At 36.8% G+C, this 13,935-nt stretch overlaps 1 protein-coding gene across 4 annotated transcripts in view; it reads left to right on the top strand.

Annotated features, from left to right (window-relative positions):
- Positions 1-13,935, top strand: part of TBC1D12 (TBC1 domain family member 12) — a 123,286-nt gene that overhangs the window by 64,264 nt on the left and 45,087 nt on the right. For all 4 annotated transcript variants that reach the window (XM_033425589.2, XM_033425587.2, XM_004268363.4 and 1 more), the window contains exon 2: positions 11,166-11,289. Coding sequence is in view for 2 of the 4 variants with exons in the window: in XM_033425587.2 (XP_033281478.1) it covers positions 11,166-11,289 (124 nt within the window). In the remaining 2 variants the exon portion in view is untranslated. The remainder of the gene's footprint in view (positions 1-11,165; positions 11,290-13,935) is intronic.

The following is a 13,935-nucleotide window of genomic DNA, read 5'->3' on the forward strand; positions in this document are numbered from 1 at the left end:
GTTAACATTCCTGTGCAAGCCTTTGCGCAGGTTTATGTTTTCATTTCTCTTAGGTAGATACCTAGGAGTGGAATTATTTGGTTGTATGGTAAATTTATGTTTAACTTAAAAAAAAAAAACCCTGCCAAATTGTTTTCCAAAATGGCTGCACCATTTAACATTCTCACCAGCAGAGTATAAGGTTGTTTTTCTTCATACTTCATATTGTCTGTGTTTTTTTATTATAGCTATTTTTGAGGTGTGAGGTGGTATCTCGTGGTTTTGATTTGCATTTCCCTGATGACTAATGATGTTGAACAACTTTTCATGTGACTTACTAGTTTTTAATTTATCTTCTTTGGTAAACTGTCTATTCAGATCTCTTTCCATTTTTTAACTGAGGTGTTTGTCTTATGGAGCTGTAAGAGTTCTTTATACTGTCTGGACAGAAGTTTTTTCTCAGATGTATGTGGTGCAAATATTTTCTCTCAATCTTTGGCTTATGTTGTTACTTTCTTAACGATGTCGTTTTTAATTGTAAAATATACAACTTATCATTTTAACCATATTTTAATGTACAACTGTGCAGTTCAGTGGCATTGAGTACACTCAGAGTGTGTACATCTATGACCATTATCCATTTCCAGAACTATTCATCATCCCACACAGATACCCATTAAGCAAGAACTCCTCATTCTCCCTTTTTTCCCAGCCCCTGGTAACTTCTATTCTACTTTCTTTTTCTCTGAATTTGCCTATTCTAGATATACTACATAAGTGGAATTATATTAGTTCCTTTTTATCTGGCTTATTTCATTTAGTGCAATGTTTTCAAGGTTCATTCATACATGTATCAGAACTTCATTTCTTTTTATGGCTGAATAATATTCTGTTGTATGCTGTATTATTTTGCTGGGACTGCCATAAAAACATACAGAGATTGGGTGGTTTAAACAACAGAAATTTTATTTCTTATAGTTCTGGAGGCTGAAAGTCTAAGATCAAAGTGTTTGAAGGTTTAGTTTTCTCTGAGGCCTTTCTACTAGGTTGTGAATGGCTGCCTTCTCTCTGTGTCCTCACATGACCTTGTTTTGTTTGCTGTACCTCCCTGGTGTTTCTTCCTCTTTTTTAAATACACCAATCAGATTGGAAGAGCCTACCCATGTGATCTCATTAAAACTTAATTACTGGGCTCCCCTGGTGGTGCAATGGTTAAGAATCCACCTGCCAATGCAGGAGACATGGGTTCAAGCACTGGTCCAGGAAGATCCCACATGCAGCAGAGCAGCTAAGCCCGTGGGCCACAACTACTGAGCCTGTGCTCTAGAACCCACGAGCCACAACTTACTGAAGCCCATGCGCCTAGAGCCCGTGCTCTGCAAGAAGAGAAGCCACTGCAATGAGAAGCCCATGCACCGCAACAAAGAGTCGCCCCCGCTCGCCGCAACTAGAGAAAACCGACGCACAGCAACGAAGACCCAATGCAGCCAAAAATAAATAAAATAATTTAAAAAATAATAATAAAATAAAACTTAATTACTTCTTTAAAGGCCCTATCTCAAAATGCAGTCACCTTCTGAGGGACTGAGAGTTAAGAGTTTCAACATACGAATTTGGAGGAGACAGAATTCAGTCCATAACATAAGTATATGCCACATTTTGTTTATTCAGTTATCTGTTGATGGACACTTGGGTTATTTTCACCTTTTGTCTACTGTGAATAATGCAGCAGTGGACATGGGTGTACATATTTTTGTTTGAACACCTGTTTTCAGTTCTTTTGGGTCTATACCTCGTAGTAGAAATGCTGGGTCACATAGAAATTCTGTGTTTAACATTTTGAGCAACTGCGGAAATGTTTTCCATAGTGGTTGCACCATTTCATGTGCGCACCAGGGGTTCTGTTTTCCTGAATCCTTGCAGCACCTTTTTTTTTTTTTGGCTGCACCACGCGGCATGGGGGATCTTAGTTCCCCAATCAGGGATTGAACCCATGCCCCCTCCAGTGGAGTCTTAACCACTGGACCGTCAGGGAAGTCCCTAATTGTGGTTTTGATTTGCATTTTCCTAATGACTGATGAATACACTCAATAGAGTATTTTTTCAAGTGTGTTTAATGGCCATTTATAGATTTTCTTTGGAGAAACATCTATTCAAGTCCTTTGCCCATTTTTTAATTGGATTTTCTTTTTTTAAGTTGTAAGAGCTCTTTGGATATTCTGGATACTAGACCCTTATCCAGTATATGATTTGCAATTATTTTCTCCTGTGAGTTGTCTTTTCACTCTCTTACGGTGTCCTCTGATGCACAAAATTTTTAATGAAGTCCAATTTATTTTTTTCTTTTGTTGCCTGTGCTTTTGGTACCATGCTTAAATAAGAAATCATTGCTGAATCCAAGATAATGAGGAGTTGCCTATACATTTTCTTCTAAGAATTGTACAGTTTTGGCACTTAAATTTAGTTCTTTGATACATTTCGAGATAATTTTTGTTTATAAGGTAAGGATCCAACTTCATTCTTTTGCATGTGGATATTCAGTTTTCTCAGCACCATTTCTTTGAAGACTGTCCTTTCCCCATTAAATTGCCTTGGCACACTTGTTGACAATCAGTTGACCACATTTGTGAGAGTTTATTTCTGTGCTATTTTATTCTGTTAGTCTGTATGTCTGTCCTTTTGCCAGTACCACAAGGTTTTGATTACTGTAGCTTTGTAGTAAGTTTTGAAACCAAGAAATGTGAGTACTCCAAATTTGTGTTCCTTTTAAAGATTGTTTTGACTATTTGAGATACGTTGATATTCTTTATAAATTTTAGGATGGGTTTTTCTGTGTTTGCAAAAAATGCTATTGGGATTTTGATTGGTATTTTACTGAATCTGTATATTGCTTTGAGTGGTAGTGTCAGCTTAACAATATAAAGTCTTCCAGTCTATGAACATGGGATGCTTTCCATTTTTTTTTAGGTCTTGTTCAATTTATTTTTGCAGGGTTTTATAGTTTCTAGTGTAGAAATCTTTCACTTCCTTGGTTAAATTTAATACTAAGTATTTTATTCTTTTTGATGCTATTGTAAAAGGAATTGTTTTCTTAATTTCTTTTTTGGGTTGTTCATGCTAGTGTATAGAAACACAACCCTATTTTGTGTGTTTCTGTAACTTTGCTGAATTCACAAATTAGCTCTTAACAGTTTTTTGATGTGAATTCTTTAAGATTTTCTACATATAAGATCATGTCATCTGTGAAAAGAGATAACTTTACATCTTCCTTTCCAATTCGGTTGCCTTTTATTCTTTTTTTGCCTGATTGCTCTATTACTATGTTGAGTAGAATTGGCAAAAGTGGACATCCCTGCCTTGTTCTTGATCTTAGGGGAAAAGCTTTCAGTCCTTCATCACTGTGTATGATGATAACTGTGGATTTTTCATATATGGTCTTTGGCATGTTGAGGAAGTTCCCTTCTATTCCTGGTTTATTGAGTGTTTTTGTCATGAAAGAGTGTCAGATTTTGTCAAATGTTTTTTCTACGTCAATGGAGATGATCATATGGTTTTACCCGTTATTCTATTACTATGATGAATTACCTTGATTAATTTTAATATGTTGAGCTACCCTTGCATTCTGGGGATAAGTGCCACTTGGTCATGGTGTATAATCCTTATAATAGCTGCTGAGTTCCGTATGTTGGTATTTGGTGAGGATTTTTGAGGAATTTGGTCTGTAGTTTTCTTTTTCCTAGAGTCTTTGTATGGCTTTGTATCAGGGTGATGCTGACCTCATAGAATGAGTTAGGAAGTGTTCTCTGCTCTTTAGTTTTTTGTTTTTGGGGGTTTTTTGTTTCTGTTTTTGTTTTTTTTGGAGGGATCCCTTAAAGTTAACAAGAAAATGAATCCACTTTCACCATACTGTTTTCAGATTGTATTGAAGGTATTAGCTAGCACAATGACAACATTAGATTGAAAGACTTGTAAAGAGTAAAACCTTTTATTTTCAGGTAATATGAATATGTTCCCATATAATCCATGAGAATAAATGGAAAGTAAGATAATTCAATAAAGTAATAGGATATAAAGCTAAAATACAAAAGTTAATAGCTATTATATGTACAAAAACCATTAGTAGCTATATGGAAGAGAAAGTACTATTTTTCAATATCAATAGAAATAAAATACTAGAAATAAACATAGCAAGAATATACAGGGCTTCCCTGGTGGCGCAGTGGTTAAGAATCTGCCTGCCAATGCAGGGGACATGGGTTCAAGCCCTGATCCGGGAAGATCCCACATGCCACAGAGCAACTAAGCCCGTGAGCCACAACTACTGAGCCTGTGCTCTAGAACCCGCAAGCCACAACTACTGAGCCCTTGTGCCTAGAGCCCGTGCTCCACAACAAGAGAAGCCACCGCATTGAGAAGCCTGCACACCACAATGAAGAGTAGCCCCTGCTCCCGCAGCTATAGAAAGCCCGTGGGCAGCAACGAAGATCCAATGCAGCCAAAATAAATAAATTAAATAAATTTTTTAAAAAATGAATATACAAAAGATGAGTGGGAAAAACATTAAAACAATCTTGAAGGAGCTGTGGGGGAAGAAGAAATTTTCCTCTACCTTTCTGAGTTTCTCTGGCTGATCTAAGAATTAAATTGACATGAGAGATTAACAGAAAATCAAACAAAAATTTAATAACATGTATACATGGGAGAGACCCAGGAAAACTATGTAACTCCTCTCCTCTTCAGTTTTTTAGAAGAGTTTGAGAAAAATTGGTATTCTTCTTTCAGTGTTTGTTAGATTTCACCAGTGAAGCCATCTGGTCCTCAGCTTTTCTTGGTTAGGAGGTTTTTGATGTTGAGTCAATATCCTTACTTATAAGTCTGTTTAGATTTTCTGTTTCTTGAGTCAGTTTTGGTATTATGTGTATATATCTAGGAATTTTTCCATTTCAACTAAGTTATTTGATTTGTTTGTGAACAGTTGTTCATAGTATCCATATACTTCTTTTTTTCTTTTTTTTTCTTTTTTTTTCTTTTTTTTTTGTGGTATGTGGGCCTCTCACTGTTGTGGCCTATCCCGTTGCAGAGCACAGGCTCCAGACACGCAGGCTCAGTGGCCATGGCTCACGGGCCCAGCCGCTCTGCGGTATGTGGGATCTTCCCAGACCGGGGCACGAACCCGTGTCCCCTACATCGGCAGGCAGACTCTCAACCACTGTGCCACCAGGGAAGCCCCCATATACTTCTTACTCGTAGTAATCTCCCACTTTCATTTCCGCTTTTAGCAATTTGAATCTTCCCTTTTTTTCTTAGTCAGTCTAGCTAAGTTTGTCAACTTTGTTGATCTTTGCAAAGAACTTGCTTAAAATTTTTTCCTATTGTTTTTCAATTCTCTGTTTCATTTTGTCCACTCTGATCCTTATTATTTCCTTCCTTCTGCTAGCTTTAAGTTTAGTTTGTTTTTCTTTTTCTAGTTTTTTTCAGGGCTGCAGTTAGATTATTGATATGAGGTATGGCTCTTTTTAAATGTAGGTGTTCACAACTATAAAATTTCCTCTTAACATTGCCTTTGCTGTATCTCGCAAGTTTTGCTATGTTGTATTTCCATTTCAGTTCATCTCAGGTGTTTTCTAATTTATGATTTCTTCATTGACCTATTGGTTATTTAAGACTGTGTTGTTTAGGGACTTCCCCGGCAGTCCACTGGTTAAGACTCTGCCTTCCAATGCAGGAGGTGTGGGTTTGATCCCTGGTCAGGGAACTAAGATCCCACATGCTGCAGGGTGTGGCCAAAATCTGAAAAAAAAAAAAAAAAAAAAAAAAAAAAAAGACTGTGTTGTTTAATTTCCACATATTTGTGAATTTTCCAGTTTTCTTCCTGTTATTGATTTATAGTTTCATTTTATTCTGGTTGGAAAAGATACTTTGTGTGATTTTAATTTTTTAAAACTTAGTATAATATTTCTGCATTAACATATAGTTCATCGTGGAAAATATTCCATGTGTCCTTGAGAATTTGTATTTTATTGTTGTTGAGTGGGATGCCCTGTGTATGCCTGTTAGGCCTAATTGATTTATAATGTTTAAGTCTTCTATTTCCTTTTTGATCTATCTGGTTGTTTTATTATTAAAAGTAGGGTACTATAGGGCTTCTCTGGTGGCGCAGTGGCCTGCTGATGCAGGGGATGTGGGTTCATGCCCTGGTCCGGGAAGATCCCACATGCCGCGGAGCGGTTGGGCCCGTGAGCCATGGCCGCTGGGCCTGCACGTCCGGAGCCTGTGCTCCACAACGGGAAAGGCCACAACAGTGAGAGGCCTGCGTACTGCAAAAAAAAAAAAAAAAAAAAAAGTAGGGTGCTGAAGTCTCCAGTTATTATTGTAGAACTGTCTGTTTCTTCCTTCAATATCAATTTTTCTTCATATATTTTGGAGCTCTGTTGTTAGGTGTGCATATATTTATAATAGCTGCATCTTCTTACTGGATTAAACTTTTCTTCCTCCAACATATAATGTTCTCTTTTGCCTCTTGTAGCCTTTTTGACTTAACATCTATTTTGTATGACAATAATATAGCCACTCCAGCTCTCTTTTGGTTAGTGTTTGCTTTCAATATAATTTTCCATCCTTTTACTTTCAACCTCTTTGTATTTTTTTATCTAAAATGAATCTCTTGTAGACACCATATAGTGTTTTTAATCCAGTCTGCCAGTCACTCTCCTTTTAATAGGAGAGTATAATCAATTTATATTTAAATTCATTGTTGATGAGAAAGGATTTACTTCTGCCATTTAGCTTTTTATTTTCTGTATGTCTTATATGGTTTTATGTTCCTCAGTTTCTCCATTATCACTTTTTGTATTTAGTTGAGTTTTTAATTTTTTTAATAAATTTATTTATTTATTTTTGGCTGTGTTGGGTCTTCATTGCTGCACTCAGGCTTTCTCTAGTTGCAGTGATTGGGGACTACTTTTTGTTGTGGTGCACGGGCTTCTCATTGCAGTAGCTTCTCTTGTTGCAGAGCACAGGCTCTAGGCATGTGGGCTTCAGTAGTTGTGAATCACGGGCTCTAGAACACAGGCTCAGTAGTTGTGGCACAGGGGCTTAGTTGCTCCACAGCATGTGGGATCTTCCCGGACCAGAGCTCAAACCCATGTCCCCTGCATTGGCAGGCAGATTCTTAACCACTGCGCCCACCAGGGAAGCCCTAGTTGAGTCTTTTTAGTATACCATTTTGATTCCCTTCTTTTATGTATATTTTGAAGTTATTAGTGGTAACTTTAGGGATTACAATTAGCATCTTAAACTTAAGACAACCTAGTTTGAATGATACCAAATTCATTTCATTAGCATATAAGCTAGTTTCATTAGTGTACAAACACTATGCTACTGTACATCTCTGTTCCTTCTCCTTTATATTGTTATTGTCAGAGATTACATGTTTATACATTGTGTGCCCAACAACATAAATTTGTAAAGGTTATTTTATTCATTTACCTCTTAAATCACATAGGAAAAATGTGGAGTTACAGACAAAAAAGTACAATAATACTGGCTTTGACATTTACCTATGTAGTTAATTTTACCAATGTTATTTCTTCTTATGGCTTTGACTTTTCATTTCACTCTGAAGAACTCCTAACATTTCTTGTAGGGCAGATCTGTTAAGAATGAACTCCCTTAACTTTTGTTTATCTAGAAATATCTTCATTCTCCTTCATTCTTTTTTTTTTTTTTTTTTTTGTGGTACGCGGGCTTCTCACTGCTGTGGCCTCTCCCGTTGCGGAGCACAGGCTCCAGACACGCAGGCTCAGTGGCCATGGCCCACGGGCCCAGCTGCTCCGCGGCATGTGGGATCCTCCCAGACTGGGGCACGAACCCGCGTCCCCCGCATCAGCAGGCGGACTCTCAACCACTGCGCCACCAGGGAAACCCTCTCCTTCATTCTTGAAGGATAGATTTGCTGCATATAGAATTCTCAGTTGATAGTTTTCTTTCCTTTCAGAACTTTAAATTATGTCAGCCTGACACCTTCTGACTCCCATGGTGTCTGATAAGAAATCGGGTGTTAATCTTATTGAGGATACCTTGTTTTTGATAGTCGCTTCTCTCTTGATGCTTTCAGAATTCTCCCTTTGTCTTTTGACAGTTTGACCATAATGTGTCTCAGAGTATAGCTCCTTGAGTTTATTCTGCTTGGAGTTTGTTGAGCTTCTTGGTTGTGTAGATTTGTATCTTTCATCATATTTGAGAAGTTTTTAGCCATTATTTCTTCAAAATTTTTTCTGCCCCTTTGTTTTTCTCTTCTGCTTCTGGCACTCTTATAGTACATGACTCTGCTCATTTTTATTCATTCTTTTTTCTTTGTGCTCCTGAATTCAATTAGGAATAATTGATAAGTTCAGTAAGTTCAGTTGTCTTACCTTCATGTTTGCTATAGTGAATTTTTAATTTTATTCTACTTTTCAGCTCCAGAATTTCTGTTTGGTTCCTTTCTATAATTCTATCTCTTTAATGATATTCTCATTTTGTTCTACATTTCCCCCCTTGATTTCCTTTAGTTCTTTGTCCATGGTTTCCTTCAGCTCATCAAGAATATTTATGACAGTTGATTTAACATCTTAGACTAGTAATCTCATTGTCTCAGCTTCCTCAGGAATGGTTTTTGCCAAATTCTTCTTCCTGTGAATTGTCCATACTTTGCTCTTTCTTACTATGTATTGTAATTTTTTTGTTGAGACCTAGACATTCTAAGTATTATAATGTGGTAACTATGTAAATCTGTTCTCTCACTTCTTAGTGATTGCTGATTTTTGCTCATTAAGGGCTGGAGTCATCTGTTTGTGTTATTTCCAAACTGTTTTTGCAAAGTGTGTAATCCTTTTTGTGTGTGGTTGCAAGTTTCTGTTCTCTTATTGCTGCAGTTAGCTGGTGACCTGACAAAGATTTCCTTAAATGTCTGGATCAAAAAAAGGGACAAAAAGAGTTCTCTTTTAATATTCTGATAGATACCACCAATGGAAGCTGCTGCTGCCTGTTCCAGAAACTATTGCTCCTGGAGCCAGTGGGCTGCTATCCCCACAACTACAGGAGGGAGGAGCTGAGGAATGGGGGATGGTAGTTGGTTCACACATGCTGTTAACTTAAGAAAGATCAACAGCCTCTCCTTTCACACACTCTCTTGGTTGTTTTAAGTGTCTGATAAGGTTCTGTAGCTCTAAAATGGTTGATTCCAATTGCTCTTTCCGTCTCAGTTTTTACTTTGGTGGAGGGATTGAATTCTAGATCTTTCTACTGCTTTATTTTGCATCAGTGATGTCTTTTGAAGTGCAGATGTTTAGATTTAAGCTCAATGTCACATTCAAGAATCCTTTGCATAAACCATGGTGGCAAAGTTTTTCTCCTGTGTTTAGCATGGTTGGATGGCAAAGCTTTGGTGTGTAGGCAGGCCATATAGAGGCTTGTGGAGGAAGCATGGCTTGATGAGAACTGTCTGGGGAGTACAAGTGAGCTGTGTGGGGCCTACAGAGGGAATTGGTGCATCAGTGCTGGCAGGAAGCCTTTGGGTGCCAGTTTACATGTTAATAAGACTTCAGGAAAGCCATCTGCAGGTTGAGTTGCTGAGGCTGTAAGTTTGCTCAGGCACTTAATGTTCTGGGCATGTGACTGAGCAGAGTTCTACTGGATATCCTCATACCCAAACCACTGACCCACTCTGCATCAGCTGGAAGCCACAGGAGAGCAGAGCCCCTTTCTTCTGTGGTGTCCCTTCAGTGCCCTCTATCGAGTAAGCTTAACAGCCTCATGTTTATTTTGAAAGGAGAAATGCTCAAAGGAATTCCATGTTGTCACAGAGCATATATTGCAAGGTGAATATAGAGCTATAAGGCAATAAATTGATGAGCAGCACATAAGATATCAAATAGTGTTTAAATTAATAGGCCATCATTTGAGGCTTGAAATTTTACTATAAATATACCAGTCCTCAGTATAATCATTATTGAAAACCTCCAACTTAGAGATCTTATAAAATAGAGAATTGAGTCGCTATATGTGGTCTCAGAGATGAAACCTCTAGAGTATCCTAAGCAGAAATTACTCTGAATTGTCATCAGTTCACTTCCATTGCACACCCAAGGAAGTGAGAGTGTTTCTTTAACTTATTATTGATTAACCCATATTCTTTTGTAGGAGTCTGTTGATACCTTTCTAAACTTGAAGAACAGCCTTAACGTTATGCATTAAAAACTTACCCCCTTCTTATCACAATAATGTACTTTTAAGAACAGATATATTTATATGATATTTTGAAAGCCTGAGTTATTTGGGCTTTCAAATACTTTGTGACTGTTTGTAACTGTATGTGAAAATTTTAAATTTTCTTAATGAATATTTATATCACACCTTATATGAAGGCTTTATATTCAGTTGGATTCATTGTACCTTTCTGATTGGTTCATGGTGCCCTGGCATGCTGTATTGATGTGTACATATTTTGAATATCATTCCTGCTTACATGTGCAATAGATACTTAATTTGGTTGGTAAGGGAATGGAGATAATAGGTAAAATCCTTGATCCTTGTGCAGATTCTTTTTTTAGATTTTCAGTGAGAGATAGTTTCTTACTAGGTTACATATTGACGCTTTTGCAGTAAGCTTTTCTTGTGCATACCTGTCCTAGGAAAAACAACTTGCATATACATATATTATAGGAATAGAGGCTCAGTAGATACCCTTTTATTTCAAGCAATAACAAATTATTGCTGAGAATAATTAAATAGTATTTTCCCCAAAGATGGTATTACTTAATCCTTTACCTGTTTTATATAAGTTCTCTTTAACTTTTTTGTTCTCAGATTCTTGGCTTTTATTGTCAAGTATATATATAGTCAATTCTAGTACACTTTGTAGCTAACTCAAAGCAAATATTTACATTTTATTTACAGCTGTCATTTTTCTCCCAATTTGTTTATCTCTCTAATATCTCTGTTGATGATTCTTCTAATATTTCTTTATAAGCCAGGTAGTCTTAAGTGAGTCTTGTTAGTCTAATAGTCAGTAGTATAAGTAGTAGAAATAATTTTATTTAAAAGTATTTTGTATTTGTCTTGAGGATAAGCGTACTTTAAAAATTATTATTAAGTAGTTCCCTGGTTACCAGAAACACAATTCATGTAACTTTTCTGTGTTTCAGAAACCTTTTTCCGAAAAGGACAAAGGAACTCAAGTCAGTTGTACATAGTGCTCCTGGTTGGAAATTATTTGGTAAAGTCCCTCCCAGAGAGAATCTTCAGAAAACTTCCAAAATCATTCAGCAGGTAAGTACTAATGTAGCCATGTGGTTTGTCTTGCTTTTCAGATATTCTTTTCTAGATAATTAACCATATTCTATTTTCATTCCTTTTTCTTTTTAACATGTAAAATTTTGGGACTATAGATATTTGTAGTAACTTTAACTTTTTTTTAAAGCATGACATATTTTCAGTTATCTTTTACGGTTGTGAAAATTCTTTACAGTCATAGAACATTGATTTTGTTTCCTAGTTATTCCTTGGATGGCTTTTTTTTTTCCTTAGCAAACCATTGTCACCACAGACTTTGACTTCTAGCCGAACATGGTAGCATTTGCCAGCGGCACAGATTTTATGGATAATGGGTAGTTGTGAACTGATAAAGCAGCATAAAGTGAAAACCGAGTAGATTTTGAGGTCGAACTCTTTCCTTGGTCACTTTTCTGGTTTTCTGTCTTAACCAAGGACTTTGTGAGAGGGCGGGTGTATAGTCTGTTTCTAGTAATTTAGGAGCCATTTCTTCTGTTATCTGTTTTAATATCCATATTCTTGAGTTCTTAAGAATTTCAGATCTTGTTTGACTCCTGAGCTTGTGCTTCTCAGTACTAGGAGATAAGTGAGACTGGAATGCAGTGAGACTGTATCAATTTGTAGCATTTTTAATTTTAGAGAAGCAGTTTCTCAGGAGATATTATAATGAATTTCCTATTTCTCTCCTTCCAGTTGTAATTTATCAAATTTAGCACATCCAGCATTTATAAAAATAATCACATTAAAGCAATAATCATCATTCAAACTGGAAAAAATACCTTCCTTTAAGTATTTACTAGTGTTCTTTTTATTGCTCAAAAGAAAAACAGGTTTCCCAAGTAAATGAGAACATAATTTTTAGATCTTTAAAAGCATTTGTTATAGTTAATTTTATTTACAAGTAATTAAAATAGTGACCAGTTTATATGTTGCTGAGACTTAAAACTGTAGTGCTGTGATTCCCAAGCTGTGTGCCTAGGGCACCCCATGTGCTGCAGCTAACGCAGGGGGGAACCATGGCAAACTCAGTGATGCTACACATCTGCTGGATATGGTGCAGACTGATAGCTTGAGGTAGTACACAATTTCAACATTAAATGGCAATGTATTATTTTCTGTGGCATCGTATTCTTGTGAATCTGGTTTTTCCTAGTTTGCTATGATAAAAATCAGATACTGTGCAAAAATCAGTGTGGAACAGGAAATGAAGGTGATGGTGTCCAATCTGATTTCAAGGTTTGTGAAATTGTACAGTGCACAAAAGGCACACATGCCCAATTAGTAATTAATTGTGGTTATTTAAGAATGCAATAAAATGTTTTTCTTTTAATTTATGTGTACTATTTTTTCAAGTGGTTACTAAGTGCTAGGACATAAATCTTTACTTAATTGTTGGACATAAATACTTATTAAACAGAATGTTTAAGGATTTCTGTTGGTTTAGGGGGCACCAAGAAAAAATTACTGAGACACTAAGGTTACTGTTAATCCAAGAAAGTTTGGGAATCTTTGCTATCTGGACATTAACTCTTTTTTCGTGAAGTCTTTCAGAAGACCAAGTTTGCCCTCTAGAGGCAAAAACAGTGGTCTTGCTATTGAAGGTTTGTATTTGACTTTATGATAGTTTACCTGAAATATGCTTGTGCATATACTTTAATATCTTTATGTAAACTAATATTCTGTGATATTTTCTTACCATAGATCTCTAAATAAGTTACTAGTGGATAATTATCTGTTTACCAATATGTCTGTGCCTTTAATGTGCTGTTTTCATTTTGGAAAGCCAAGGCCTCACCTCCTCTCTCCTTTTTATATATATGTTGTTTGAAAATTTCATTAGTGGTCAGGAAAAAACAACTCTTATTTTCATATGGGAAGAAGGAGTGAGTTGAAATGCAGTTTCTATCCTCTGTCCCTTTTCTGGCCTTTTACACATGATGATTTCTCCCAGCTGCTTCTTTTAATTTTTGAGTTTTCCATTTGTGTATAGGTGCTAATGTGTATTTTGGTGCCTTTTTCATGGTTCTGTTTGTTTTGGGGGGGCTGTGATGGATAGCGAAGTCCTTGTTCCTCTGACCATTTTCCACGTTCAAAAATATGTATCTCTTTCACCATGTGATGGAATATGTTTCTGCCTCTCCTTTTCTGCTTTCTCTTTCCCTACTGTTTGTGTCCTCTACTCCACATTTGTCTCACTTTGCTGTTCTCTTCACTGCAATTGTCATTTTAAAAGTGGGCATGATTGGGCTTCCCTGGTGGTGCAGTGGTTGAGAGTCCGCCTGCCGATGCAGGGGACACAGGTTCGTGCCCCAGTCTGGGAAGATCCCACATGCCGCGGAGCGGCTGGGTCCGTGAGCCATGGCCGCTGAGCCTGCGCGTCCGGAGCCTGAGCTCCGCAAAGGGAGAGGCTACAACAGTGAGAGGCCCGCGTACCGCAAAAAAAAAAAGTGGGCATGATTTTCTTTTATTGGTAATGGTAAAGTTATAACTTTCTGTCTCTGTTCCCACTTGAAAACATTTTTTTACAGCCCTGATTTCTAAACTCTGTAAAATATTATCAATATAAAACTACATTTGAGATCCTTGACCATCTATCTACCCCTTTCAAATGTGTGTTATATGTTTGGAATGAGAAATTTAAAA

Source organism: Orcinus orca, chromosome 14 (genome assembly GCF_937001465.1).
Source record: "Orcinus orca chromosome 14, mOrcOrc1.1, whole genome shotgun sequence".
Lineage (NCBI taxonomy): Eukaryota > Metazoa > Chordata > Mammalia > Artiodactyla > Delphinidae > Orcinus > Orcinus orca.